The sequence below is a fragment of the Triticum urartu genome, chromosome 1A (assembly GCF_056163025.1).
Source record: "Triticum urartu cultivar PI428250 chromosome 1A, HENAU_Tu73, whole genome shotgun sequence".
Taxonomy (NCBI): domain Eukaryota; kingdom Viridiplantae; phylum Streptophyta; class Magnoliopsida; order Poales; family Poaceae; genus Triticum; species Triticum urartu.
In genome coordinates this window covers 514,369,507-514,396,103 of record NC_141873.1, presented here as the reverse complement: position 1 = coordinate 514,396,103, position 26,597 = coordinate 514,369,507, and the positions used below count along the sequence as shown (strand labels likewise).

At 44.3% G+C, this 26,597-nt stretch overlaps 3 protein-coding genes across 5 annotated transcripts; 2 read left to right on the top strand and 1 right to left on the bottom strand.

Annotated features, from left to right (window-relative positions):
• Positions 1-521: 521 nt before the first annotated feature.
• LOC125524024 (single-stranded DNA-binding protein, mitochondrial) lies at positions 522-6,197 on the top strand. Of its 2 annotated transcripts, XM_048689108.2 has the most exons (8): positions 522-679; positions 1,758-1,833; positions 1,925-2,088; positions 2,185-2,393; positions 2,506-2,606; positions 3,324-3,383; positions 3,548-3,592; positions 5,811-6,197. In XM_048689108.2, the coding sequence occupies exons 2-7, from the start codon at positions 1,764-1,766 to the stop codon at positions 3,562-3,564; spliced, it is 621 nt and encodes a 206-aa protein (XP_048545065.1). In that variant the 5' UTR covers positions 522-679; positions 1,758-1,763; the 3' UTR covers positions 3,565-3,592; positions 5,811-6,197. The 2 variants fall into 2 exon arrangements, with proteins under 2 accessions (XP_048545065.1, XP_048545069.1); XM_048689112.2 differs by lacking the exon at positions 3,548-3,592.
• Positions 6,198-10,026: 3,829 nt separating this feature from the next.
• LOC147992101 (uncharacterized) lies at positions 10,027-10,691 on the top strand. Its single transcript, XM_087539711.1, has one exon. It carries the CDS (start codon positions 10,191-10,193, stop codon positions 10,545-10,547), a length of 357 nt encoding a protein of 118 aa, XP_087395837.1. The 5' UTR covers positions 10,027-10,190; the 3' UTR covers positions 10,548-10,691.
• Positions 10,692-19,762: 9,071 nt separating this feature from the next.
• Positions 19,763-24,444, bottom strand: LOC125524010 (formin-like protein 4). 2 transcript variants are annotated; one of them, XM_048689091.2, is made up of 4 exons: positions 23,105-24,444; positions 22,820-23,025; positions 21,218-21,459; positions 19,763-20,790 (listed from the first exon to the last, which is right to left on the bottom strand). In XM_048689091.2, the coding sequence occupies exons 1-4, from the start codon at positions 24,403-24,405 to the stop codon at positions 20,005-20,007; spliced, it is 2,535 nt and encodes an 844-aa protein (XP_048545048.1). In that variant the 5' UTR covers positions 24,406-24,444; the 3' UTR covers positions 19,763-20,004. The 2 variants fall into 2 exon arrangements, with proteins under 2 accessions (XP_048545048.1, XP_048545055.1); XM_048689098.2 differs by having other exon boundaries at positions 22,820-23,013.
• Between the last annotated feature and the right edge of the window lie 2,153 nt (positions 24,445-26,597).

The window sequence follows — 26,597 nt, the reverse complement described above, 5'->3', positions numbered from 1 at the left end:
TGTTCCTTTTGAGAACTCCCGTACTTCAATACAATCCAGATGTTTGGGCTAAAACATATATGGAATCTAGCCTGATTTAAAGATGCGATGCACTATTCGTTGAGCATCCTGAATATAAGTCTTTTTAAAGATTCTAATATTAAGTCTTTCTAAATATTCCAATATAGACTACGTACGAAAGCAAAATGAATGAATCTACATTTAGAATGCGTCTATATACTGAAATCTCTAAAAAGTCTAATATTTAGAAACAGAGAAAATAGTATTCTCTCCTCCCCAAATAAGTGTCTCTTACTTCATACTAAAATTAGTTGAGACACTTATTTAGACAAAGTTTATACAAACTACTTTCTCTGTTCCATAATGTACATTATGGATGAAGGGAGTACTTTCTACTAACTTGAGAGGAGACACTTACGCTCAAAAAAAAAAAAAAAAAAAAACTTGAGAGGAGACACTCGCGTCCTGGTGTCCGCTCCAGAGACCTCTCCACTGTTGGATTATTAATCAGACGGTGGATGAGAAAGAGCACCCCCCCTCCCCACTTCCCCCGCCTCGCTAAACCGCCCGCCGCTCCCTCCTCTCCTGCTCTGGGCTCCGGCCGCTTTCTTCTTCGCTGGCACCGCCGCTGCCGCTCCGATCGCTGCTCTTGCCCCGCCACGGCCCCCGCCGTCTCCAGGTAAACAAATCTTCTATTCCTCTTTGCCGCCTCTCTCCCCTCCTGGGAACAGTGCGCCATGTACGCCAGCTGTTTGTTGAAATGTCTCAGCGCTCACCGGCGCATTTCCGCCATCCGCGCGCTCCGTCCCTCCCTGCGATCCGCGGTCAGTCTATGATGGGAATCGGGCGGTAGCAGCAGTATGATCCCAGCATAAGGCCGCTCCTTCTGGATGAACTTGCGGCGCGGGAGGCGGCCATTGTATTGAGTAGAGAAAATTAAAATCAAATGATGCCCCGTGCTCTGCATTCTGGATTTCCTATTGAGTATGCCAATGGAATTCATACCTGCCAGTGCGTTAGCTACTTGGCTTAGTATGCCATCATTGTTCGTCTAGGAAGTGGACGACCTCATGGCAGAGATTCCTGGGCATTTGTGTTTAGGCTTATGCCAGACACCGTCCCTGAGTGTGTGCCTGAGAGAGACAACTCAAGCCGTTGCACTAGTTCTCTAGGCTTTCGGAAACTTGGACTCGTTTAGACATTGCCAGTCTACATAACTGAATAACAAACAAGCTCGTACGTCGCGGCATGTCATTGGAAAAAAATAACAATGCTCTGATATACTATTATTACTGTTCATATTGTCGACCCCGTTGCTCATGCCATCCGTTGTTAGTTCCCATTTCAGGTGATAAAGAACAAGCCTCTCGGAACAAAATTGCAAAACCTTGTTTAGAATGTGTCTTTTGGCCATTGTACTTTGTGTTTTCGCTGTCTCTTATATTTATGTATGCATTTAGTTACTCACAAGACCATTAAATATGTTTTAGTTACAATTGTCTCATGTTAGCTTGGAAGATATTCAGCTGTTTTCCTAATGCATATTCTCAGTCATATTGTATTTTGCTAGAAAAATATTACACTGGACACGTAAAAGGCTCAAGATCAAGAGAATTGATCTACTAGAGCAAAGTGTTGAAGGGGAACGATTGCTCTGGTTTTTTCTTTGCTTTATGTTCAAGGGGGAAATAAAGTTATTTTTCCAGTGATTTTGTTTGTGGTTATATCATTTAAACGTCCTTTTGTCTCTGCATTAGATTACCATGGGTTCTGTTGGCACTGGATTGCTGAAGGGCTTGAGGAGAGTCTTAGAGAAGCAAAGGAAACCAGTTGGTTGGTTATTTTCCTTTCTTATTCATTATGATTGATGATAAGCAGTCATACTGAGGAGTAAGGGGAAAGCTTCATTACTGGCTCTTTGTAGATTTATGCAGAACATCACGAGCTTGGAGTTCTACAGTTTCTTTCTCTGATATTGATGAGAAGGATGACATGGGTGATGATGGCGATTTGAAAGATTCAAGGAGAGAGTTAGAACCCCAAAGCGTGGACCCCAAGAAGGGCTGGGGATTCCGTGGCGTTCATAGGGTATTTATATGTTATGTGATACAGTGATTTGCTGCTTGGTTCCATGGACTCCAGGAGCATAAACTGACACTTATTGGTATGTTTTGTTCTTGCTAGGCTATAATATGTGGTAAAGTTGGACAAGCGCCTGTGCAGAAAATTTTACGTAATGGGCGGACGATAACTATATTTACTATTGGAACTGGTGGCATGTTTGACCAGAGGGTAATTGGGTCTGTGGATACACCAAAGCCGGCTCAGTGGCATCGAATAGCTGTTCATAGCGAGCATCTAGGTGCTTATGCTGTTCAGAAGTTGGTGAAAAAGTATGTGATTCAAATACAAACATTTCATCTTTTCTCTCCCCATATAGATGTAGCAAGTCTTGGATTTTATCTTCAGTTGGAACATCTTATCTTCATTCATGCCTTATTTCAGCTCTGCGGTATATATCGAGGGTGAAATCGAAACCAGAGTCTACAATGACGGCATTGATGGTCAAGTCAGGAATATACCGGAGATCTGTATTCGGGGTGATGGTATGCTGATCAACATTGACTAACAATTTAATGCGAATTCAGTTTTGTTGTAGTAATGTTTGATAAGGAGTAATTCTGTTATAATAATTTTTATAGATAACTCAGTGAATGTTGTATTTTGCTTGCTAATATTCTTTTTATTCTGTATATCTAACTGAACACAGCCATGCGTTCTGCCTTTTTCAATTATACTTTTGTTCTGTACTACTCCCTCTGTCCCATAATATAAGGGCGTTTTTGACACGTCCCATAATATAAGAGCGTTTTTGACACTCAAAAACACTCTTATATTATGGACGGAGGGAGTAGTTTACTATATCAGTCTTGCTAAATCTCAGTCGACTGAGACTTAGCTATGTCTCCGTCGATGCTATATTCGCGAGATCTTACATGAGATCCATGCAAAAAAACAGTTTTTTTCTTGTTCTTTCTTACTCCCTCCATTCCTAAATATTTGTCTTTACAGAGATTTCAAATGGACTACCACATACGGATGTAGTATATAGACATATTTTAGAGTGTACATTCACTCATTTTGCTCCGTATGTAGTCACTTGTTGAAATCTCTAGAAAGACAAATATTTAGGAACGGAGGGAGTACATGTTATGCACTTGACTGAGACTTGGCTAAATCTTAGTCGACTGAGACCTAGCCACACCCATTATGCATTCTCGTCATGCAAAAGCTAATCTTCTGAGTAATTGTTTTGTGTACAGGTAAGATTCGACTGGTTAAATCTGGGGAGAGTGCTGCTAGCATATCACTAGATGAGCTGAGTAAGTTTGATGACTATCTTAAGGTTCTGAAATACAGGAATGTTTCTTTTATTTATGTTCGTCGAGCATTATGTGTTAGTCCACGGTCTTCACAATGTTTGGCATACTGATGTATGTTTCTATATTATTAGACAAACCATGATAACAATAACCTTTGGACGCAGGAGACGAATTTTTCTAGTTACAGCTATCGATGTCAGCATAAGCAGGTCAGGACTAGATATCTTGCTTGAGGCCTTTTTCCAATGTGTGTGTTTTGTTAGCTTTAGTAGTGTTAGGTTTTGACTGTCGAGTCGTATCTAAATGTTGTGCTGGTTGCAAGTTCTGAGTTTTTTCTCCTTTCAGTTTCGCTTTAATTTTGCATTATTTGTGGAACACCTTCAACTATCGAGCATTACCCTCTCTCATTCAGTGTTATTGTGTTTCCATGGTTGAGAAACATCCACAATCGATACACATCCTTTTTACAACTTTCACGACCTTAAAGTAGGGGTAGAGCAGTATTAGTGAGTAGGATCAAGGCCGAAGCCAGGCTCTGGGCCACTGCTGGCGCTGCTGGCCTTAGAGTCGTGCTGCCCACCTCATGGGATGTGCACTAGCATCTACTTTCTATCTGAAACCGCCTCCTAGGAGGATTGTAATTACAAACTCTCTCTTTTCAATGGAATGAAACGCATGGGTCCCCTGCGTTTTCTCAAAAAAAAAAAAAACTACGCTGTTGACCTATGCTGTAGACTTTCCCAGTAAGCAACATTCTGAAACAACACATCCCAATAAATGGCCAAACTGACTTCATAATGTGAGTTGTATCTTCATCGCGAGGAACTTTATGATGTTGGTACACTAGTGGTAATTCTGGCTTTACAGTATTCCAAACCTTGAATCCTAAGGCATTTTCCCTTTTATTCATGTTTTAATCTGTTTGTACATGTTGGTGGGCAGTAGACAGTTTTCTCTGGGATGCTCTAGGTATTTATGAAGAGTAGCACAGTGAGATCCAGCTAGGTCAAATCTTATTCCAAATTTTCTGGCCGATATGGTAACAAAGGAACACATTGAGCAGAAATTGCAGAGTTGAACTGGCAAAGTAACTGTTCACTCACTCTACATTATCATTATGAGAGTTTGTTTTTCACTATATATCAACTGCATCAATTGTGAATAAGAACCGACCATATTTTAGAATCGAAGACAAACAATTGTAGAGGAAGTTATATTCTCCTCATGAAAAATAAAATGAAGGCAGAAAACCAGTTTCATATATATCCAGTGCATGAAGCTTGCATACATTCGGAAACATAACGATATTGAAACTTCATATCATAAGATTGAATCATATTTACAATTGACATGTTGCCTAGAAATATCAAACTTAAATTACTACAAATACAACTCTTCAGTAGATTGGCAGACTCACATCAGTAATGTCCAAAGATGACTCAGAGCATCATTGGGATGTTCCTTACATCGAAAAGCTTCTCACCTAGTTAGAGTGAGCATGACTTTACTGATGTTGAAGGCCTCCCCTTATCTCTTGAGCTCCTTCTGAGCATCTCCCTCATGCCATCGGCGACTCGTACAGCTGGGCTTGACAGAGCCATCCTGCAGAATGCCATATGCGCCTTGATAGCCTCTTTGACGCCATCCTGACCCCTTCCTTCTCTACTGAGTTCATCCCCTACGGCCTCCGAGCATAAGCCGCAGAGCCATTCCCCTCCAAAGTTGGCCTTGATGCTCTTTATGTACTCCTGGGTGCACTCCTCTTTGAAGTCGCAGCATGCGCACCTCATTGGCTCGGTGTCCATCTTCAGTGTTGATGGAGACGATATGCGAAAAACAGGAGGAGCGTAGCAGCAGAGCTGGAGAAAGAGGGAGGGAGTGGACGAACAGAAGGGAGCGATGAGGGGACCTCGGGACTAGGTTGCTAGCCTACTTGTATGGAAAATTTCGAAGGGCTTGTTTTTTCCTTTGGCTTGTCTGCGTTAGCTTGATCGATTATTGAAATTCCAGGATTTGCCCTGGCCCATAGCATCTTGAGCAGTGCACTAGGTTGTGAGAGCATAATGTATTTGCATTGATGGGCTGACACTTTACTTGGTAAAAATGACGATGTGGAGAGACCTAGTTCACATGGCTGCAGCTGCGTTGAAGGTACAGGTGGGAGAAGATGTTGTTGGTCTTATTAGCTATGATCCTATGACAGTAACCCAGCTGGCGCAGTCCATGGGTGCCCCCTTGTACTTCTATGGTTTTCGCGCTACATTGAACTGCCAAAACATCTTATATTTAGGAACAAAGAGGTAGTACATCTTAACGGTCGTTGCATGTTCCCTAGAGCCTTACTTCCGTATGTGCTCATGTGGATCCCCAGTAGCTGAAATTTTACTCTGCTCAACTCCATTGTAACCTTATACTTTTGCTGCGCAGGTGGTGGCTCATAACTAGTGGCGAGTTAAGTTGAGAATAAGGGGAAGCTCCACCAAGCTGCTGCTGCTTTGTTGAAGCCTTGGAGGCTAAGATGGACACTGTCACATCTCAGCCTTGCCAGAAGCAGTTAAACTTTACCGGTGGATGCACGTAATACCTTTGCGGAACCCGCGGTCGTGTGGCGACCGGTGAACTGTTTTACGACGGTGGATGGATGATATGATGTACCGAATGATTGTTCAAGGTAGACATGGTAGATTGGTGTGTAGCGCGGCCCAGAAGGTCCCTGAGACTGAGAGCCATGCACTATTGTTCTCGTGTGAGTCATCTTGTGTAGGGGTGAAGTAATTTGGAATGGTCACAAAATTGCTGACTGTGGCTGCCTGACGTAGCGTCCACCATCGACCTGGGTGACTGACCATCTTGCGATCGCGCCCAAATGCCAGTAAAAATGGATGGCGGTGAATCCAGGGCCTGCTTGCCAAAATCACGGCACGCCCGTGAGATTTGGCTTAATTTGGGTAGCGCAGGCCTCAGCTCAGACGATTAAATCTCTGGGTGCGCACAAGTGGGTACGTAGGGTGGTCTGGGCGGAGCAGATGGCCGCGAGGACAACTGTCCGGCTCAGCTGTTGGGCAAGAGAGCAGCAATTGGTGCAGAGTGATCATGAACCTGTGATGTACTCAGCCACAGCGCGCGCCCGCCCGCCAACCTCCCCGCCGTTGGCCGTCCTCGCCGCCGACGGAGGCACGCGGAGCCCGGCCGCCGGCGCCGGGTGCGCGTGGCGTAGGTAGAGGCGCAAGGGGGCACCTGAGACAGGGACAGCGAGCCGCTCGTCCCGGCGCGTCGCGGGGGTACTGGTTGGACGGGCGCGCGTAGCGTACGAGGCTGGCTGGCGGGCGCACGGGGCCGTGCCGGGGGTCACGGGCGCGGGGGCAAAGCACGTGGACGCGCCGTGGAGTTTCTGGGCGCGGCCCCGACAGCCCCCGCAGGCCGTAGCCGGAGCCCGCAGCTAGGCTAGGGGGCTAGGGCTACTGCACCTCCACGTGAAACCTCCATTGCTTCCAGCTCCAGGTCACCTCCGGCCACGGCCAGGCCCCTACCCGTCCCTACGCATATACGTCGCTCCTTGGCCTGGCCTGGACCGGGCATCGTCTATCGTGGATCCATCCTGCGAGTCGAACCATGCATGCCGTCCGTCGATCCAGTCGCGCCTACCTCTAGTCGCCATGGGTATCTGTTGCTACGTGGTGCGGTTCAGACCTGCAGCTTGCGCCAGCAAACCAAGCAACCAGAAGAAGATCGACCCGGCCGGCGTCGATCGCCGGCGCGACTAACCCACAATCACAAGCGTTGGCGAATTCCTTCATGACTGTAAAGCCTGTAACTGACCAGATAATGCATGGCGCGTACTACTACTGTACTGAGTACTGAACCTCCACTTTGGACAAGGCCACAAGGGTGCCCATCTGTCAGACACGCCATGCCTAATTTCATAAGTATATGCCGATCATCCCGCAGGCCACGAGGCTGATACGTACGCCACCTGATTATACTCGATCGTTTCATTGTTTTTTTTTTGCTTTTCTTGTGGGTACGATCGTTTCAATGCTGTCTTATGATATACTCCCTCCGTTCAGAATAACTTGTCTCGGAAATTGATGTATCTAGAACTAAAATACGTCTAGATACATCCGTCTCTACGACAAGTAATTCCGAACGGAGAGTCTGCTAGGAAGTGGTCTGGAGTTCTCTAAACCGTACCCATGAGTAAGATTTTCGACACCTCACTCGTAGGAGGAATGGTAGGCTGAAGCAAGGAGACATGGAATACCGGATAGTTGTATTCGCAACAATAAAAGTGAGTACCGGTAGATTTATTTTTTGACTGGAAAGAATACCGGTTGATGGACAATCATTCCGACTTGTAAGAGATTGCCCCCACCTTGGCCACTATTGCCAAGTGTCGACGATAAGTGAAATTATCTAGGGCTGGCCAATCAACACCTGATAACAAAGGACCACATGGGCCCCGGCTATAGATCAAGACATCATCATCTTTTTAATTTGATTTATGCAAAGTATAGTGCCCAACTCACATGGCGGCGCGCAAATGGGATAGGCCCATTCGGTCATTTCTCAATGGTAGGAGCGGTTTTCTTCGGGTTCTTTTTCTGTTTTACACTTTTTTTCCCTAAAAGAGCACGTGTTTTTGGCTCATGTTATTACTCCCCCTGTGCTTGAAAAGAAGGCGTATAAGTTTTGGTTGAAGTCAAACAGTACAAAGTTTGACTAAGTTTGTAGAAAAAACTATCAACAACCGCAACACTAGATAGGTATGATATGACAATATGTTTTATTGTGTATTTAATGATTGATTTGGCACGGATTTTACTTTGGTTCACTTCAATCAAAATTTATCGCCTTCTTTTCAAGAATGGAGGGACTACATCTTTACCTGCCGGTCTGTATTGGTACATTCCTTGTGCAACTTTGTGTACATATATGTTAGCATAGTGGTTCGTTTCTCCTTGATCAAGAAAGCAAATGACCATGTTCTTTGTTGTAGATACTGTTATACGATCTTGCCATGATTTAAATACAGAAAATTATAGCTATTACTAATTATTTGTGAAGCAATCAACTATAATTTCATCTAAGTTTCGTTTTGGATGGAAGTCTTTTTAATTTAGAGGAGCCACAACTAAGGAAATCCAAGGAGAGCAAGAGACTCAAGCTTGGAGATGTCCAAGGCACCCCCGATTTTTTTGATAGGAGGCTCAAAAGGCTAAGCTTGAATCAACCTTCCAGTATGACTTTGTTAATTTTTTTATTCATCCTTGCATTATGTGTAGTTTGTTGGAATGTCAGTTTTATTTTACCTTTTTGAATAAATAGTATCATCACATCTAAGAGTCACCTATGAGAAAGGGAGAGTTTTGCCTGGCTTGATCATTTGCCCTATGTACTCCACTTATCTCTATTATAGTAAAAGTGACAGAATAAACACTTGAAACTTCTTGTGTTTCACTTATACTTACGGAAATGGAAATCATGGTTGGCACTTGTGTTTAATACTATATCTTGGGCATACTTTCATTGACTTGGTACTCAATAATTAGACTTGCATGCTTGAGAAGAACAAGACCTAATAAAAACATGAACTGGAGTAGGAATGCATAGGATTAAATACTTGGCAATAGTTTTGACACATTCCGAAAGCCACTAAATTTGCATTAGTACAAAGCTCATGTTTATATTCATACTATGAGCTATGTTTACATTGAGTTGAAGTTGAGAAAAGTGTATTGATCATCATTATAAGCTGTTGCTTCTACAATGAGAGAAGTAATATGCTAATGAGAGAAAACGTATATTTATTTTACATGATGAACTTTTTTTAGATGCACGGTGAACAGTTCTTTGAATACTCATTGAACACTTTCTTAATACTCCGTGAGCATTTTCTTAAACCCATGAACACTCTTTTTAATTACATGAACATTTCAAATAATTTTTACATGACTATTTTTGAAATACACCTTGAATTTTTTGTAATACATGATCAACATTTGTATTTACACTATGAATATTTATTAAATAGAGGGTGGATTTTTTTAATATATGACAATTTTTTTAATATGCATTGAATATTTTCTGAATACTCGACGAAAGTTAAAAAAACATGAACACTTTTTAAATTTTAGTAATACTTTTTTAATACAAGTCAATTATTTTTTAATTGCACTGTGATTTTCTAAATACATCATGAACATTTTTTAAAATACACAATGAACAGTTTTTTTAATATGCGATGACCATTTTAAGGTAATATCTGATATTATTTAGAAGTATATTAAATGAATTTTTTTCTCCCCCAAAAAAAATTAAATGAAAATTTTCTAATGCACTACGAGCATTTTGAAGTAGTTTCTTCAGTAGAAGCGATCCCATACGGAACGTTACTTCGTAGGCCAGGCCCAACAGTGTGTCCTGTATGCGAGGCAGGCGTCTAGCTCGCTACAAGCGAGACATACACGCACCCTGGACACACCTCCCATGCCTGCATGCACTTCGATCAACCTCCTGCGCGCGCTGCACCGCACCACCCAAGCGTGGAGCATGCATGCATCCACGTGCCAAGCACGCCAAGAACACGTGTACGTACCAGCAGGCAGTACGAGCCGACCGACGAGAGGCGACGGCATCATATCACTCGCGTGCACTCCTAGCTCGGTCGGTCTGCGTACGAAGTACGGCGACACCACCACCGCTTAACCGACCGACCGACCGACGGGTCCTCATCCTGATCCTTGCTACCCACATACGCGCGCCAACATACACGCCGATCCATCTATTATCCATCGGGGCCAGGTCACGATGAGAGCGGCCGTACCCTTAGCGGCGCTCCTCGTCGTGCTCCTCCTGGTCGCCGCGGCGTGCGCGGGGAGGAGCGAGGAGGAGGACCCGGAGGTGACGGCGTGCAGGCAGCAGTGCGCGGGGCAGCGGCAGTTCGGCGCCGAGGAGCGGCGGTACTGCGCGGCGGCGTGCGACGAGTACGGCCGGATGAAGCGGCGCCGGGAGGAGGAGGAGGGCCGACGCAGCGCGGAGAAGGAGCGCGACCGGTGCCTGCACGAGTGCCGCGCCGCCGGCCCGCGCAAGCCGGGCTGCGAGCAGAGGTGCATCGACGAGTACGAGCGGGCCACCCACCAAGGCACCAAGCCGGACGACGCCTGAAGAGAAGGATGACATGGACGTTGTTGTTGCTTCTTGCGGAGTATTACTAGTCGAGCGAGTTGAAGCTTGTTTCGGGGTAGAAAAAAGTTGTGCAAGCTCAAGTCATCAATAAATAAACAAAGGAGTAGTCGACTGAATTTCAAATTTGGGCCAATCGATTTTGAGTAGTTTGTCAGAGTGAGAGGAGAAAGGGCTCGCTGATGGGCAACCCCATTATCTATCTTAGAATTTAGGGCGGGGCTTCGTCAAAGAAAAAGAACTAAACGCGGACGGGGCTAGAGGGATGGGTGAGGCGGCGGCAATGGGGCGGTTTAGCGGTGGGAGGCGGTTCAGCTGGGTTCAGGAAAGGGCGGGGCGGCGAGGCAGAAAATTACAAACGTCTAGATAGGAGTATGACATTATTTCACATCGACTGGGCCACAGCCGCGTATGACATTATTTCACATCGACTGGGCCACAGCCGCGTATGACATTATTTCACATCTTACAAGCGATGGAAACAAAGTAGTTGTAGTGACAAAAAAAGTAGAGCGTAGTTTAAAGAACTAACTGTATTAACTAGATAACTACAAACAAATTTTCAAGTTTCATTTCTTTTTCCAAAATTATGAACATTTTTTGTTAAATGCGAGCAGGTTTCTAAACATTTTTTTAGCTGTGAAGAAATTTTAAAAATTCCAGAACATTTTTTGAATTCATCACAACAAAACTTTAAAATGTGAACAGAAATTCGGAGCAATATTTGAAAACATGGACGTTTTTAAAAATTCCAGAATATTGTTTTAAAATGTGAACATTTTTTGAATTGGTGAACACAATTTTTGAAAACACAAACATTTAAAAAAATTCCAGAATATTGTTTTAAAATGTGAACGTTTTGTGAATTGGTGGACACAATTTTGAAAAAAAAACGATTTTTTAAATTCCAAAACATTGTTAGAATTGGTGAACAAACTAGCCTTATATAGAAAAGGATATGACTCAAAAGGTTGTGTCTCATTTGTATGCAGCTATGAGATTTTGAAGAAAGTTGGTGAATTAGTTCAATGCTTGGGAACTAAAAATCATATAAATGGTGGCTTAAAAAAAGTATGAAAACTCGAGTCCCTCCGACTCGGTTGCATATCTTTAAGAAAACAAAATGGGTCGAAGATGGGCTTGCAACTGGGACATTTGAAAAATGGGTTATGCTCAAAAAATAAAAAATAAACAATGTTGATAAGCTAAAAAGGGCAAAAAAGGTGGACTAGTAACTAAGGGTTGGGGCTCACATTTTCCATATTTAAGATGGAATTGTACTTGCATAAAAAGTAGTCAATCACCCTAGTTGGTTGATGTGAACTTGTAATTGCAACAAAAAAACTTGGAGCCCAATTGCAAGTAGGTGGTGGACTTGTAGTTGGGATGAAGAAAAAAGGGGATACCTAGTCACAAAAATGAGGGTGGGCTTGTACTAAGCCAACAAAAAAGGTAAAAAATGTCACGATTTCAAATAGAGGGTGTGCTTGCAACTAGGAGCAGAGAACCAGAAAGTGGCGGTGCTCGTTGTAAGCTGAGGGTGGAGTTGCAAACTGAGGCGACAACAAAAAAATGAGCCCATTTGCGAGCCGATGGTGGACTTGCAACTGGGGTGAAAACAAACTACGAGCCCAGACTTACAACTTGGAAAACTACACAAAACTACGATACCAGTTGCGAGTCGAGGGTGGACTTGTAACTAGAATGAAAAACAAACTACAGTCAATTGCGAGTCAAGGGTGGACTTGCAACTCGGATGAAAAATGAACTATGAGCCTAGTTGCAAGTTAAGGGTGGACTTGCAACTAGTACATTCTATACAAAACTATGATACCGGTTGCGAGTCAAGGGTGGGTTTGCATCTGGGACAAATACGAAATCACATGCTTAGTTACAAGTCAAGGGCGGGCTTGTAACTGGGATGACGCAAACTATGATCCTAGTTGCAAGTCAAGGGCAGACCTGCAACTAGGACAACTACACACAACTATGATATCATTTTTGAGTCGAGGTGGACTTGCAAATGGAACAATAATAAACTACGAGTTGAGTTGTGAGTCGAACATGGACCTGGAACTGGGATGAAAAACAAAACGCAAGCCCAGTTGCGACTCAAGGTTGGACTTGCAACTGTGACAAATATGAAACTATGAGCGCAGTTGAGAGTCTAGGATCGACATGCAATTAGGATGAAACAAACTACATGCTCAGTTGCAAGTCAAGGTGGACTTACAACTAAGATGAAAGACAAAACACAGGTCGAGTTGCGAGTTAAAGGCGAAGTTGCAATTGGGATGACACATACTATGGTCCTAATTGCGATTCAAGGGTGTACTTCCAACTTAGACAACTAGACAAAACTACGATACCATTTGTGAGTCGAGGATGGACTTGCAACTGGGACACATGCCCAGTTGCCAGTCGAGGTTGGACTTGCAAATAGGACAACTACGAGCCCATTTGTTAGTCAAGGATGGATATGTCATGCAACTGGGATAACTACAAAACTACAAGCCTAGTTGTGAGTCAAGGGTCGACTTGCAACAGGGATGAAATAAACTATCAGCCTAAATGCGAGTCAAGGGTGGACTTGCAACTGTGAGGAAAACAAAAACACCGACTCCAGTTGCGAGTCAAGTGGTGGGCTTGCAACTCAGACAACTACAAGCCCGTCCACCCTCGAGTAACAACTGCGAGCCCAGTTGTTAGTCAGGGTTGGACTTGCAAGTAGGTCAACTACAGAACTACGAGCCCAATTGCAAGTCAATGGTCAACTTCCAACTGGGGTGAAATAAACTAAGGACCCAATTACTATTCAAGAGTGTCCCTGCAACTTGGATGTAAAAAAGAACACAGACCGAGTTGCGAGTCATGGGTGGGCTTGCAACTGAGATAAAGAAACTACAGACCTAGTTACGAGTTGAGGCCGGACTAGTAACTGGGATGAAAAAACCTAGTCTAGTTGCAAGCGGATTGTGGACTCGCAATACGGACAAACTACACAAAACCCCAACACCAGTTACAAAGTCGAGGGTGGACTGACAACAAGGATAATTATGAAACCACATGCCTAGTTGCAAGTTAAGGATGGACTTGTAACTATGATGAAACAAACTACAGTCCTAATTGCAAGTCAAGGGCGGACTTGCAACTAGGATAACTACACCAAACTACGATACCATTTGAATTCGGGGTGGGCTGCATCTGAAAAAATACAACTACGAGCCCAGTTGCGAGTCAAGCATGGACTTGCAACTGGGATGAAAAACAAAACACATTCCCATTTAGGAGTTGAGGGTGGGCTTGCAAACAACTATGAGCCCATTTGTGAGTTGAAGGTGGACTTGCAACTTGGACAACTATAAAACTATGAGCACAATTACGAGTCAAGGGTCGACTTGCAACTAGGATGTAACAAACTATGGACCGAGTTGTGAGTCAAGGGTGGACTTCAATTGGGATGAAAAAAATACAGACCAAGTTGTGAGTCAGGTGGGCTTGCAACTTGGATGAAATAAACTACGCACATAGTTACGAGTCGGGGGGGGGGGATTGCAACTGGGACAACTACGAAACTACGAGCCTAATTGCGAGTCTGGGGTGGACCTGCAACTAGGATGAAACAAACTATGATCCTAATTACGAGTCAAGGGTGGACTTGCAACTCGACAATTACACAAAACTACAATACCATTTGCGAAATGAACTGGAAAGCCAACTACTGCTATAGAGCTCCCTTTTTCACGTACCTTCAATTGTAGATCACGGTCAATAAATAATACACAAAACAGGCTGCCAACACGCCACGATAATGGGCCGATAAAAATGAAGGGAAATTGGCCAAAAAAAGGATGCATGACAACCAAACAACGACCAACGAATAAGGGGTTCGAGGGCTTGTAAAAAAATATAGAAACTAAATCGAACGGTGGCAAACTTAGATGAGAAATCGTTAAAAATTATCTAGATGCGATTTAGCAATCCCATACAAAAATATATGCATAAATATAGAAGGTATTCACAAAACTAAAAAAATTGTTTCCAAAATTTATAAAAAAATATTAGCAAAAATTATATTCACGAATTTGAAAAAAAGGATAAAAATAAAAGACAAAATAAATAAGAAGCAAACAAAAAAATCAAAAGAAAAACCGGACAAAGTTACGAGGCGGGTCGACATTTACAATTGTGTGTCTAATGATGGACATGCAACTGAACATCGACAAATACTTTTATCTGTTCCATACAAAATTGTGGTCATGTTAAAGACGTGCAATTGTAGTTGGGTAGCTTACAGTTGTGTGTCTACCAGAAGTCATGAATCAACTCTCCAAACAAATTATTCCTGTTCCCTAATTTCCAGTCACATTGGAAATGTGTAGTTGTGGAGCGATGACAACACTTTTTTTTCGACAAAGGGAATGTATTAATATCGCAGAGATACCAATTACACCCGGCCTCTGCAACAACGCAATATTGTAAAGACATTGCAGATGCACATAGCCAAAAACAATAAGAAGAAGAAGAAGAAAAAAGGATCCCGCAACAGTGATCAATTCCTTGTAGCTGCAGCACGAACCACCACCTAGACAACACCCGAAATCCTAATTCTCCAAAAGCGGCGCCCCCAAAAAGGAAACAGTGCAGAAACACCGTAATCGCCCGATCCTAGATCTTAGGTTTTCACCCTAGAGAAGATCCACGCTCTCAAAACAATGCCTTCAACAAGGTCACTGCCAGACACAAACAATTAAGGCCAGACCTTGGGCTTTCACCCTGAAAGCTAAGACTCTGTACTCCACCTGTGTTGCCGCCCCCACTTGCCGTTGCCGCTGCCCTGAGTCATGAATCACCAAGCAAAGTCCTCATCGTCGCGATGATGATGGACAACACTTGCAATTGCGTGTTTGATGATGGACATACAACTCTCAAGTACAAAACAATTCATATCTTTTTTAGTGCATGAATTTAAACATAAAAAGTAGAAAAGGAAAAAGAATAGGAAAATCATATAAGAAATAAGAAAACAAGAAAAAAGGAAATATCAAAAGAGACTAAGTAACTACTAGCAAACAAAAAAGCAGAGCAAACTATAGGGAAAAAATGTTGTCTAAAAAATAGGAACACAAACTTTAGATTTCAATACACATACATGATTGTTACTTCCAATTTGAAACTGCAAAAATCAAGAATAGTTTTACTGTTAAAAATATCAAAAAGGACACATTCAATGTAAACAAAATGGTTGTAGTGAAAAAGAAATGATAGAGACAAAAGAATTTCCACTGCTGATTTTGCGCCATGAAAAAATAAACAACGCTCCAGAAAAACACAGACAATCAAGCCAATATAAAATTATATTATGTGCAGCCCAATAAAACACAAATAACCAGGCCCACAGCTGGAAAATCGAATAAACAATTTTAGCTATTGGAAAATTCATAATGGTACAACCCAACCAGCCAGACCGACGTGAATCAAAACAAGAAGGGGTACTAGATCGCGTGAAAGGCAAAGCAAGAGAGGCGCGCTTGCGGACGGACGCATGGACCTGGACAATACATAATTGTTTTATTTGCAGCCTAATAAAGAACAGACAACCATGCCAGCGACAGGAAAAACAAAAAATATCCTGGAAAATAAATGTGGGCGTACATGGGCTACTGTTTCTCAGTATGAATCTTTTAGCACTTGATCATATGGTTGAGAGGTTAGATGTGAGGTAAGTATATTACATGTAGATGTAAAGATAGCAATTTCGTACTAAAATATCATAGATTGAAAAATGAAAAAGAAGTGAAGAGAAGAAGAGCAGCAAAAAGGAAAAATGAAAAAAAGAAAGACAAAATTGTTTGTATACACATTCAGGACGGACCACAACAAAAAAGAAAGAAAAAGGAAAAGGAAAAAGGAGAAAAGAGAAAAGAAAAAAAGAAAGAAAAATAGCCCATAAAAATGCACAACAAAGCGGACAAAAAAAAGATAAATGGGCCACATTCCCCAAACAACGACATATACATGCCATGCAAAAACGAAACGTGTGAATGGGCTGACATAAACAAACGGGACATCAGACACGTGACAAAGAAAAGATAGGGCTGACACGAGGGTGCAACAGAATTGGGACATGATCAAGTTCGTGCGAGATTTAAAGCACATACAATTTAATGGTTGAAGACTTAGATGTGAGCTAAGTATCACATCTAGATGTGAAATTACAATTGGTTTTGGAAAATATATTTGAGTTGAGCGAGTTGAAGCTTGTTTCGGGGTAGAAAAAAGTTGTGCAAATTCAAGTCAATAAATAAACCTTTGGTTTTGGAAAATATATTTGATTTTGATGGCTAAACAAAGGAGCTTTACCAACACAGTATTTTTTGTTCTAAATGAAGGCAATTTTTTTGCCTCATTAATTAATTAAGGAGAGAAATAGAGTTTAGTTTGTGTTAAAACACCCCCAAAACAGTAGGTCATTACTCTCTGGGCATCATGTTTCCCAATCTTTTAGCCTTCTAGGTGACCCAAAGCTTAACTTCCTTCTTGATGTTGGCCAGTAGAACTGTCGAGGGAGGCATATACATATGCATTTCAAATGGTACATGTCTTTCGCTTTTGAGGTGACCCAAAGCTTATCTTCCTTCTTGTGGCGAATGAAATGTGCATTTCTTTCATTTCAAATGGTACAGATGGTGAGCATGATGAGGAGGGCCATCGTTTTCTATTTGAAATTGATTTGTCTGAAAGTCCCATCCACCAATCTTTCAAGTGGAAGTAGCAATGCTCCTAAATTGGAGCTAATCTTTGAGCATGCCCCATAGGCGGAGAGAGAACCGGCATTTGTACAAAAGGTGGTCCATGGGGCTTGTTTCCGCTTGCATAGAGGACAGAGGCCACAATTTAGCAACGTCGCTTCTTCAATCTATCCGTTGGATGGTCAACCAAACAAAGAACTTGACTTTGGGCGACAATCAAGCCTTCCACACCGTGTTTCTCACAGACGATTAAATGGTATTGAAGAATTCCCTCACACAAAAAAAGAATGGTATTGAAGAATTACGGTTTGTAGTGGTCTACCCTGCCGATCGTCGTTCAATCTGATTCAACGGATGCTCTATCAGCGCTATGTGATGATTCACTAGCCAGATCTACCTATGGTAATTTGATGAAGGAAATTAAGGCTTTGATGGAAGAACGGGAGTTTATACAATGAAGATAGCAAGATCAGAAAATATGGTTTCTCACTGTTTAGCTAATTATGCTCGGACGGAGCATAGTACCGCGTGTTGGTTACATCATGCTCCGCCTTTTATTAGTCATCTTGTATTAGCAGACTGTAAGCCTATTAACATGGAATAAAACTCCTTTTTCTCGCAAATGGTACAAATGATGAGCATGGTGAGGAGGGCCATCGTTTTCTATTTGGAATTGATTTGTCTGAAAGTCCCATCCATCAATCTTTCAAGTGGAAGTAGCAATGCTCCTAAATTGGAGCTAATTTTTAGCATACCCTATAGGCGGAGAGAGGACCGGCATTTGTAGAAAAGGTGCTTCATGGGTCTTGTTGCCGCTTGCATAAAGGACAAAGGCCACAATTTGGTCAACATCGCTTCTTCAATCTATCTGTTGGATGATCAACTAAGCAAAGCACTTGACTTTGAGCGACGATCAAGCCTTCCACACCGTGTGCCCCAGTAATGCTACATAAACGAGGACTTAATACGGAGTTTAACGGACTGGTTGACGTGGACGAGTAGAATTGCAGATCGGAAGAAGGAAGGGCCCGCACCTACTGAAAATATACGGTCTAGCATTTTCGCCGTGTGCCCCATAGACGATTAAATGGTATTGAAGAATTCCCTCGCAAAAAAAAGGTATTGAAGAATTACGCTTTGTAAGCCAACTCGACCATATATTACCCACGGATGGTGTGTTTCCATACAATCTCATCTCTGAAATTATTGCCAAGATGGAAGCCACGGAAAGTTATCCAAAGGGCCACAGACAACACGGATTATGATCGTATAGCATGCCTAGCTTTGTCATGATACTTGACATCATAATTCAGACACTTTATGGGACGCGGGAACCGTGACAGAAAATGCAGCACATTCTTAATTTCTCCCCCTACTGTCGTCCACACCCATGCATGATTGTCCGTGCATCAAGTCTCCATTATAAGCCTAGGTTTCGCGATGGAATTGTGCATGTTCATGTCCATCCCCTCGAATGATTATTGCTCAGCAAAATGCAAAGAAAAGGCTGACCTTCTGTGCAACTCCCTTCTAATCATGTTTCACTTTTCTTTCCTTGTACGCAAAGAAGGAAAGCAAAGCCAGGTTGGTTGAGCAAAACGAAAAGAGTAGAAGGTTATGATGACTGCTTCGCTGGGTGTTATTCGTATGTATAATCCCTTTTTAAGTTTGCTACCTTTTCTTAACACAGTATGATTGCATACGCTCACATACACGCACATACACTCACACAAAATCCTCAGATTGATGAAGTCACCACATGCACCTCATAATCGACAGGAACATCTCCTCTCATTGAATGAACATCGTCGACGAATGAAATAAATCCAAAAAAGTATGTGCACCAATATTAAGTCTAGAACTTAAACCCTGGTGAATTGGTTCCACCACACGGAACCTCATCTAAATTACCCTCAGTTCGCTTTTGTTTTTGCGGGGTTACCCTCAGTTTGCTTTAAGTGTGCTGCTAGTTGTAACGTTTGAAACACAAATCAAACACATTTGGGAGTCCATGGTTACTGGACGCACCCAATTGCAGACAGTCATACGTAATTTGTTCCCGCAAAAAAGAAACATGCAATATGTTCTACTCCCTCCGTTCCTAAATATAAGTCTTTATAGAGATTTTACTATGGACTATATTCGGATGTATATAGACGTAGTTTAGGGTATAGGTTCATTCATTTTGGACGGCAGTGTAATAGAATATGTGTATGAGTTATGTACTCTTTGTTGGGCCAGTTTATTGACCGACTGAGTTTTTACCTGGTTAGGCCTTCATGTAACTACTCGAATATTTGATTTGATACTTTAATAATGATGGTTGTGGCATCGGCTGATACAGATGACAGGGTTTAACCTCCTCCTCAGAAAAGGAGAAAACATTAAGCTATCACAAGGCTGAAATATAAGTAAGCAAATGATACGTGGATGTTTTTCCTCAGACTGAAAAACTGCCAGTGTACTAATAAATCTACTGCTCGGTAATTATTTATTTTGTACAGAAGATTTCCAACGATCCACAAATATACAATAGGACTTCTACTGAACTTTAAACTTTATCAAAAAGAGGAAATTACATATGTGCTTCATCTATCATGGGCAGTATATATATATCCATCTACTGAAGACTAGTGCGATCGACATTGTTCCTTCAAAAATGAGCATGCAGTACGTGTGGTTCCTTCCTAGTCCCCACCCCCTACACCGAGGAGCGTAGCTTCGTCGGAGTTGCCGTCTCCTCCTTGCTGGCCATGCATACCCAACAATGGCGTTGGGGTGGTTGCCGAGATACGGAAAGACCTCGCGGACCCAAGGAACGCCCGGTCCTGCTGGCCGACCTCCCTGCAGACACGGTCCAGAATGGCGACGAAGTCCCTCGCCACCATGAATATCCTCAGAGGATGCGCCTCCTCTCTCGCCGTGTTGCCGTGGAAGTAACCAGTGATCTCCTTCACTCTCTCCATGGCCTTCCTCTCCTCACCCCTCACCTGTCCGATCCCCTGCTCAGCTTCCTTGAGAAAACCACGCATCGCGGTGAAAAACCTCTCCCCCTTCCTGCATTGATTCTCGAGCAGAATCACCGAAGTTATCTTTCCGACGCCGGTTTCAAGCTTGGAGACATAGCCATGCAGCACGTCGAAATCCATTGTTGCTGCTTTTTTTACGTTTCCCAGCTCGCTGCTCAGCCCTGACACGACCTTCAGGCCATGCTTACGGAACTGTATGTGACTTTCTGTGATTTCATCGGATTTTTCGTCTTCTGACCTGGCGATTTCTTGCACGGCAGAGTGTAGCAGGGTGGTTTTACCGTCGGCGCCTTTGACGTCTGCTAGATTAAGGAGGGTGTCAAGTTTGGAAGCTTTGGCGGTCTCGCGCCGATTTGTGTCGACATTCATTTGGTTCCCGGTTCTCAGCACTGCTTCGAGTAGTTTTAGGAACAATCTGCTGCCTTTTAAGTCATCACAAGCTGCCTGAAGAAAATGGATGAATAGTCAGTCACTAAAAAAAATGCCATTACAGGCCCTGGTAGTATATGAATATGACACTGCAAAAATGGTAATCTCCAAACCAAAAATAATCTTGTCATGGACCATTGGAAAAAAAAAATCAAGATGGGTGCAAAGGTCAAGGGTGGTCTCAACCATATTTTGTGTATCCTATCTTCAAAATTCAAACTTGTTTGTGTTTTACCAATGAAAATGAATTAAAACGGGCAAGGATGATCAGATTGCTTGGCTCGGTTACTAGCGGATGTAAGCCATGGACACTGTGGAAGACAGAGTTCAGTTTCATATTGGAACCGGAGGCAAAACATATTGGCTTCAGGCAGAAAGACAATATGAAACTTGAGTGCGGCGATTCACAATTGGAATACTAGTACAAAATGAACTGGAATACCTCAATTGTTTGAAAACATTTTCTGAGGTACGTTATTTCATTCTCAAAATTTGCTCGGTATAGCATTGCCTCAATTCGTTTGAAGGCGAAAGGTATATCGAGAACTGCTTTAAGAAAGCACTCCACCGAACCAAGTTTAGATGATTCCCCAGTAAAATCTCTCAGTTTAAGTTCTTCCTCTTTGGTAGGAGCCATCTTTACTAAAGTCTCCAAAAGTTCTGCCCCCAAACATTCACCATTACCTACTTAAAATGATGGTAGGAACACAATATTGTTAGTAAATTTTAACACTGCATAACTTTATATGGCTGTGTCAGCTCTTAGAATAATGTGCCAATTAAATAAATTCTTATTGAAAGGGAGTGGAATGCCATTATAAATTTGAATGCAACATTTTTCTAAGAATTCCTAAATGGTGTGCCTACTTCTTAGTGAGATTTATCCGTTGAATATTAACTCGGTAGCAATATAAAGAAAAGAAAGATAGAAGACTAGCATAGGAAAAAATATGAGCTCTTTAAGATGGACTAACTTACCTCTGGAGAGGTAAGTGTTGTTTTGAACCCTCACCATTGATTTAGGCTATTTGTTTTGGACATCAATAATATAACTGGCACTTTCACGTTAATACAACATAAAGAAATTCGCTTGATGCAGAGGCCGGTGATTATCCTCCTTTTTGAAAAACATCATAACGAAAAAAAGGAGAGGTGATTATAAATATTTACTATCCTTGCAAACCGTAATCATGCATGCCATCTTGGACACCACTGGAAGCATGATTGAAGACCAATTTACAGCCACCTTTACTTGGCTTGAGTACATCTAAAGAAAGAAGCCCCACCTTTGTTGATTATTACTACTTGAAATTAGATAGTGACCCGCAAAAAAAAGTAGACAATGAAATGTAGGTGACAAATGAAACTGAGTAGATGATATACAGTCATAGGTTTTCTTATATTTTATCATGTCGGGTTTGTATTGCAAATGAAAATATATGGGGATCATAAATCATCAAATTCTTAAATGTGATATAGCAGCTTAGAATGTGAGAAAATACTTGTCAAAGTTTTAACAAAATGTTACTGTTTTCAAGTTGTATCCAATATCTTGTCAAGGTAATTATTTCAAGGATAGAATTTAAACTCATGCGATCAAATTATGTTCTGTTTTTATCCCGCAAAAAAAACATGTTCTGTTCTTAGAAGTTCTAAATGTACACTATATACAAAAACAGGCACAAATATTTCCCTATAAATAACCTAGGTGACCAATTACCCCCCTAGGACGTAACACAAGACCATGAGATCACCGCAAATGAACCGCCCATAATCAACTGGACCACCTTGAAATTTCCCAAGACAATATGCAAAAGTAAAGCATTTGTGAAACTTTTTCAACTTAAAAACCGTGCAGCTTCTCCACCGAATTGCACAAAATTCTTTATGCAACTTTAATCCAAGCCGCATGCTACTACTATGTGAAAAACAAAAATAGAATTGAAATTCATACCCTGACATAAACCAAAAATCCCATGCACAAATCACAGAGCTCTTTCCAAGATATATCCTGACGACCCATTTCAAGCAAATAGTTGCTCACCGTGTAAAAGTGCATCCGACACCTCATCAGGCGTGACATTCAGCGCACGCATCAGGATGGCAATGCTCTGTTCCTTCTCCGGGTCGAGGACCCTCTCCTCCCGCCTAAGCTTCGTCGACATGCCACCTTTCCTCGATACGTCCCTAGCTGCCACACTGTTCATGGCGAACACCTCGATCATGTCCTCATCCGACCTGCAAGAAGAACTGTTGTGAGATTCAGAGATCCAACAAAACGACACGAAAATCCTGCATCTGGTCTGCCATTATAATATGCATCCTTAACTGGAAGGAGTTGGACTTGAGCCCGTCCCAGGCCATGTCGCGGTCATCGGAGCTCCCGCCGCGGACGCCCTTTTCCCGGTGCAGCGGCTTCAGCCTCGGTCGGACTCCATCATTGCCATGCGTCCGCATGCTGCTGCTGCTCCCGTCGTCATTTTCCTTCATCATTGCCATGGCGGGCGCCGCACGCACGGCGGTGCTGGGATCCTCTGCTCGGACCGGGTTGAGTGACCGGCGCATGGATATTGGGTTGTTGAATGTTTGGGGCTGCGGTGGTGGAGGGTGGGCAGTCCCCGCCGAGAAGCGGGTGCCCGGCGGCGTGCGGCGGGACCGTTGTGGCGGAGGAGCGGGAGGGGGCGCGGTGGTGGAAGTAGAGGAGGAGGCGGCGGCGGCCGGGGTCGCGGGGAAGAAGTCGCTGGTGAGGCTGGGGAGGCTGCGGCGCGAGGGCGTGGTGGTGCGTGCGCTGGAGCTGGACGCGCTTGCCTCGGTCCATGTCCCGCGGGCCTCGGCGCCGCCGGAGCCGGACCCCGCGGAGTGCTGACCCGGCGTGTAATACGGCGCCTCCTCCTCGGACGAGCCCGCCGCCGCGGCAGACTCCCGCCGCAGCGGCGGCAGCGGGCGGAGCTCCGGACTCGGGACGGTGTCGACGTCGTGGCAAATGCCCCGCCGCGCGCGTTCGTGCCGGGCCTTGCGGTAGTGGGAGGCCGTGGAGGAGCCGGCTACGGCCGCGTTGGGCTCCGATGACCCCGGGACGTGGGCATGGCCGCCGGGGTGCTCGGGGACGCGTGGCTGCACCGGGTGGCGCGGAACGCGGCCGGTGAGGAGGAACGCGGCGGCGAAGGCGAAAAGGGCGAGAAAGGCCGCCGCGGCGGCGGAGGCGACGACGATGGCGGCCTTGGGGGTGCCTCCGCTGCTGTGGACGCGCGGGGCGGGGCCTCCAGGGGACGAGACCACGGCGGGGACGGTGCTGGGCTGCGGCGGCGCCGGGGTGACGACCGTGTCGGGCGGGGCTGGCGTGGAGGGGTCGGAGCTGAAGCCCGGCGAGGGCGGAGCCGAAGCGGGCGGCGACGGGGGCGGGGTCCACTCGATGGGGAAGAGCGGCTCGTGGAGCAGCCGCCGGACGTTGCCGTCGGCGGCCACTGCGGCCGGGAGGAGGAGTGGGGTGAGGGTGAGGAGCAGTGCCAGGGAGGGAGGCATTGGCGAGTAGGGGGAGACGAGAGTGCTGTGTGCCGCGTCGGCCAGCGGGGAGGAGCTTCGTTTGTGGAGACGGCCCGGGAGAGGTGGTGAAGAGTGGGAGTGAAGCATGGAGGAGCGAGCAAGGAAGGAACAAAAGGAGCGTTGGAGAGAAACTTCTCTCTCACGTCACGTGTAGCATAATTCTTTCCTGTATATGCAAGAAGAACAAATTTGGGATTGATATTTTCAACCGAATTTGTGTTGCCTTTCTTTTCAACACAATACAATCACAAATGTTCACACACACACACACGCAAAAACACTCATTCTACGAACACACGCACAATCATTGTAAGATAGCGCTCCCTTAGTTGCTTGAAAAAAGATTAAATTATTTTGTGATCTGTTGTGAATTTACTTATAAGGTTTTTTACTTATAGAAATGATATTTCACATTGCTTATGTAAGTTCAATCATTACTCGGACTGAGTAAATAGTACTCCACTACAGTAATAATATACTACACCAAGTATCAAAAATAGGCGAAGGGAAAAAACCTCGGCAAAAAGTTTGCCGAGTGTTACACCCAGCGAAGCCGGCTCAACTTACACCATGTAGGCAAAGTGACGTAAGCCGAGAACCTTTTCTCGGAGACTCGGCAAATGGCAAAACGTTTGTCGGGTATAAATTAGTGGTTCTCAGCAACATAAAGGTGACTGGCGGCCGACCGACGGAAACGGAGATGCCACATGGTATAAGTATTGGGGAACGTAGTAATAATTCACAATTTTCCTACGTATCACCAAGATCAATCTAGGAGATACTAGTAACGAGAGAGAGGGAGTGCATCTTCATACCCTTGAAGATCGCTAAGTGAAAGCGTTACAAGAACGCGGTTGATGGAGTCGTATCCGCGGCGATTCAAATCGCGGAAAATCCGATCCAAGCGCCGAACGGACGGCGTCTCCGCGTTCAACACACGTACAACCCAGGGACGTCTCCTCATTCTTGATCCAGCAAGGGGAGAGGAAAAGTTGAGGAAGAGCTCCGTCAGCACGACGGTGTGGTGGTGGAGCTTGCGATTCTCCGGCAGGGCTTCGCCAAGCACTACGGAGGAGGAGGAGGTGTAGGAGGAGGGAGGGCTGCGCCAGGGGAAGGGGTGCGGCTGCCCTCCCCCCCACTATTTATAGGGGGAAGGGAAGAGGGGGCCGGCCCCCTAGATGCATCTAGAGGGGGGCGGCCAGGAGGGGGAAACTTGTCCCCAAGCAGGTGGGAGGCGCCCCCCTAGGGTTTCCAACCCTAGGCGCCTTGCGCCCTTGGGGAGCACCAGCCCACTAGGGGGTTGGTTCCCTCCCATATTCAGCCCATTAAGTCCTCCGGGGCAGGTGGTCCCACACGGTGGACCCCCGGACACCTTTCGGTGGTCTCGGTACAATACCGATAACCCCCGAAACCATTCCAGCGACTGAAACTTGACTTCTCATATATAAGTCTTCACCTCCGGACCATTCCGGAACTCCTCGTGACGTCTGGGATCTCATCCGGGACTTCGAACAACCTTCGGTAACCACATACAATTTCCCATAACAACTCTAGCGTCACCGAAGCTTAAGTGTGTAGACCCTACGGGTTCGGGAACCATGCAGACATGACCGAGACATCTCTCTGGCCCATAACCAACAGCGGGATCTGGATACCCATGTTGGCTCCCACATGTTCCACGACGATCTCATCAGATGAACCACGATGTCGGGGATTCAATCAATCTCGTATACAATTCCCTTTGTCTATCGGTATGTTACTTGTCCGAGATTCAATCATCGGTATCCCCATACCTCGTTCAATCTCATTACCGGCAAGTCCCTTTACTCGTTCCGTAACGCATGATCCCGTGGCTAACTCCTTAGTCACATTGAGCTCATTATGATGATGCATTACCGAGTGGGCCCAGAGATACCTCTCCATCATACGGAGTGACTGATACGTCTCCAACGTATCTATAATTTTTTATTGTTACATGCTGTTATTTTATAATTCTTGGATGTTTTATAGTCATTTTATATTATTTTTTGGGACTAACCTATTGACATAGTGCCAAGTGTTAGCTGTTGTTTTTTTGCATGTTTTTACATCGTAGAAAATCAATATGAAACGGAGTCCAAACACCGCAAAACTTTTTGGAGAATTTTTATGAACCAGAACACCCAGGATGGGCCAAAGCAGCACCTGGGGGTGCCCCGAGGGGGGCACAACCCACCAGTGCGCGACTGGGGCCCCAGGGGCATCCAGGTGGGTTCTGCCCACCTCGGTGGCCTCCCGCA

What these genes read in the sequence shown, in the direction of transcription:
- LOC125524024 (XM_048689108.2), top strand. Translation starts at nt 1,764, where the DNA reads ATGGGTTCTGTTGGCACTGGATTGCTGAAGGGCTTGAGGAGAGTCTTA. An exon ending in GTTCAGAAGTTGGTGAAAAA is followed by an intron (nt 2,394 to 2,505) that starts GTATGTGATTCA and finishes GCCTTATTTCAG; the next exon opens with CTCTGCGGTATATATCGAGG. An exon ending in GATCTGTATTCGGGGTGATG is followed by an intron (nt 2,607 to 3,323) that starts GTATGCTGATCA and finishes TTTTGTGTACAG; the next exon opens with GTAAGATTCGACTGGTTAAA.
- LOC147992101 (XM_087539711.1), top strand. Translation starts at nt 10,191, where the DNA reads ATGAGAGCGGCCGTACCCTTAGCGGCGCTCCTCGTCGTGCTCCTCCTG.
- LOC125524010 (XM_048689091.2), bottom strand. Translation starts at nt 24,405, where the DNA reads ATGCTTCACTCCCACTCTTCACCACCTCTCCCGGGCCGTCTCCACAAA. An exon ending in CTCAAGTCCAACTCCTTCCA is followed by an intron (nt 23,026 to 23,104) that starts GTTAAGGATGCA and finishes ATCTCACAACAG; the next exon opens with TTCTTCTTGCAGGTCGGATG. An exon ending in GTCGGATGCACTTTTACACG is followed by an intron (nt 21,460 to 22,819) that starts GTGAGCAACTAT and finishes CATTTTAAGTAG; the next exon opens with GTAATGGTGAATGTTTGGGG.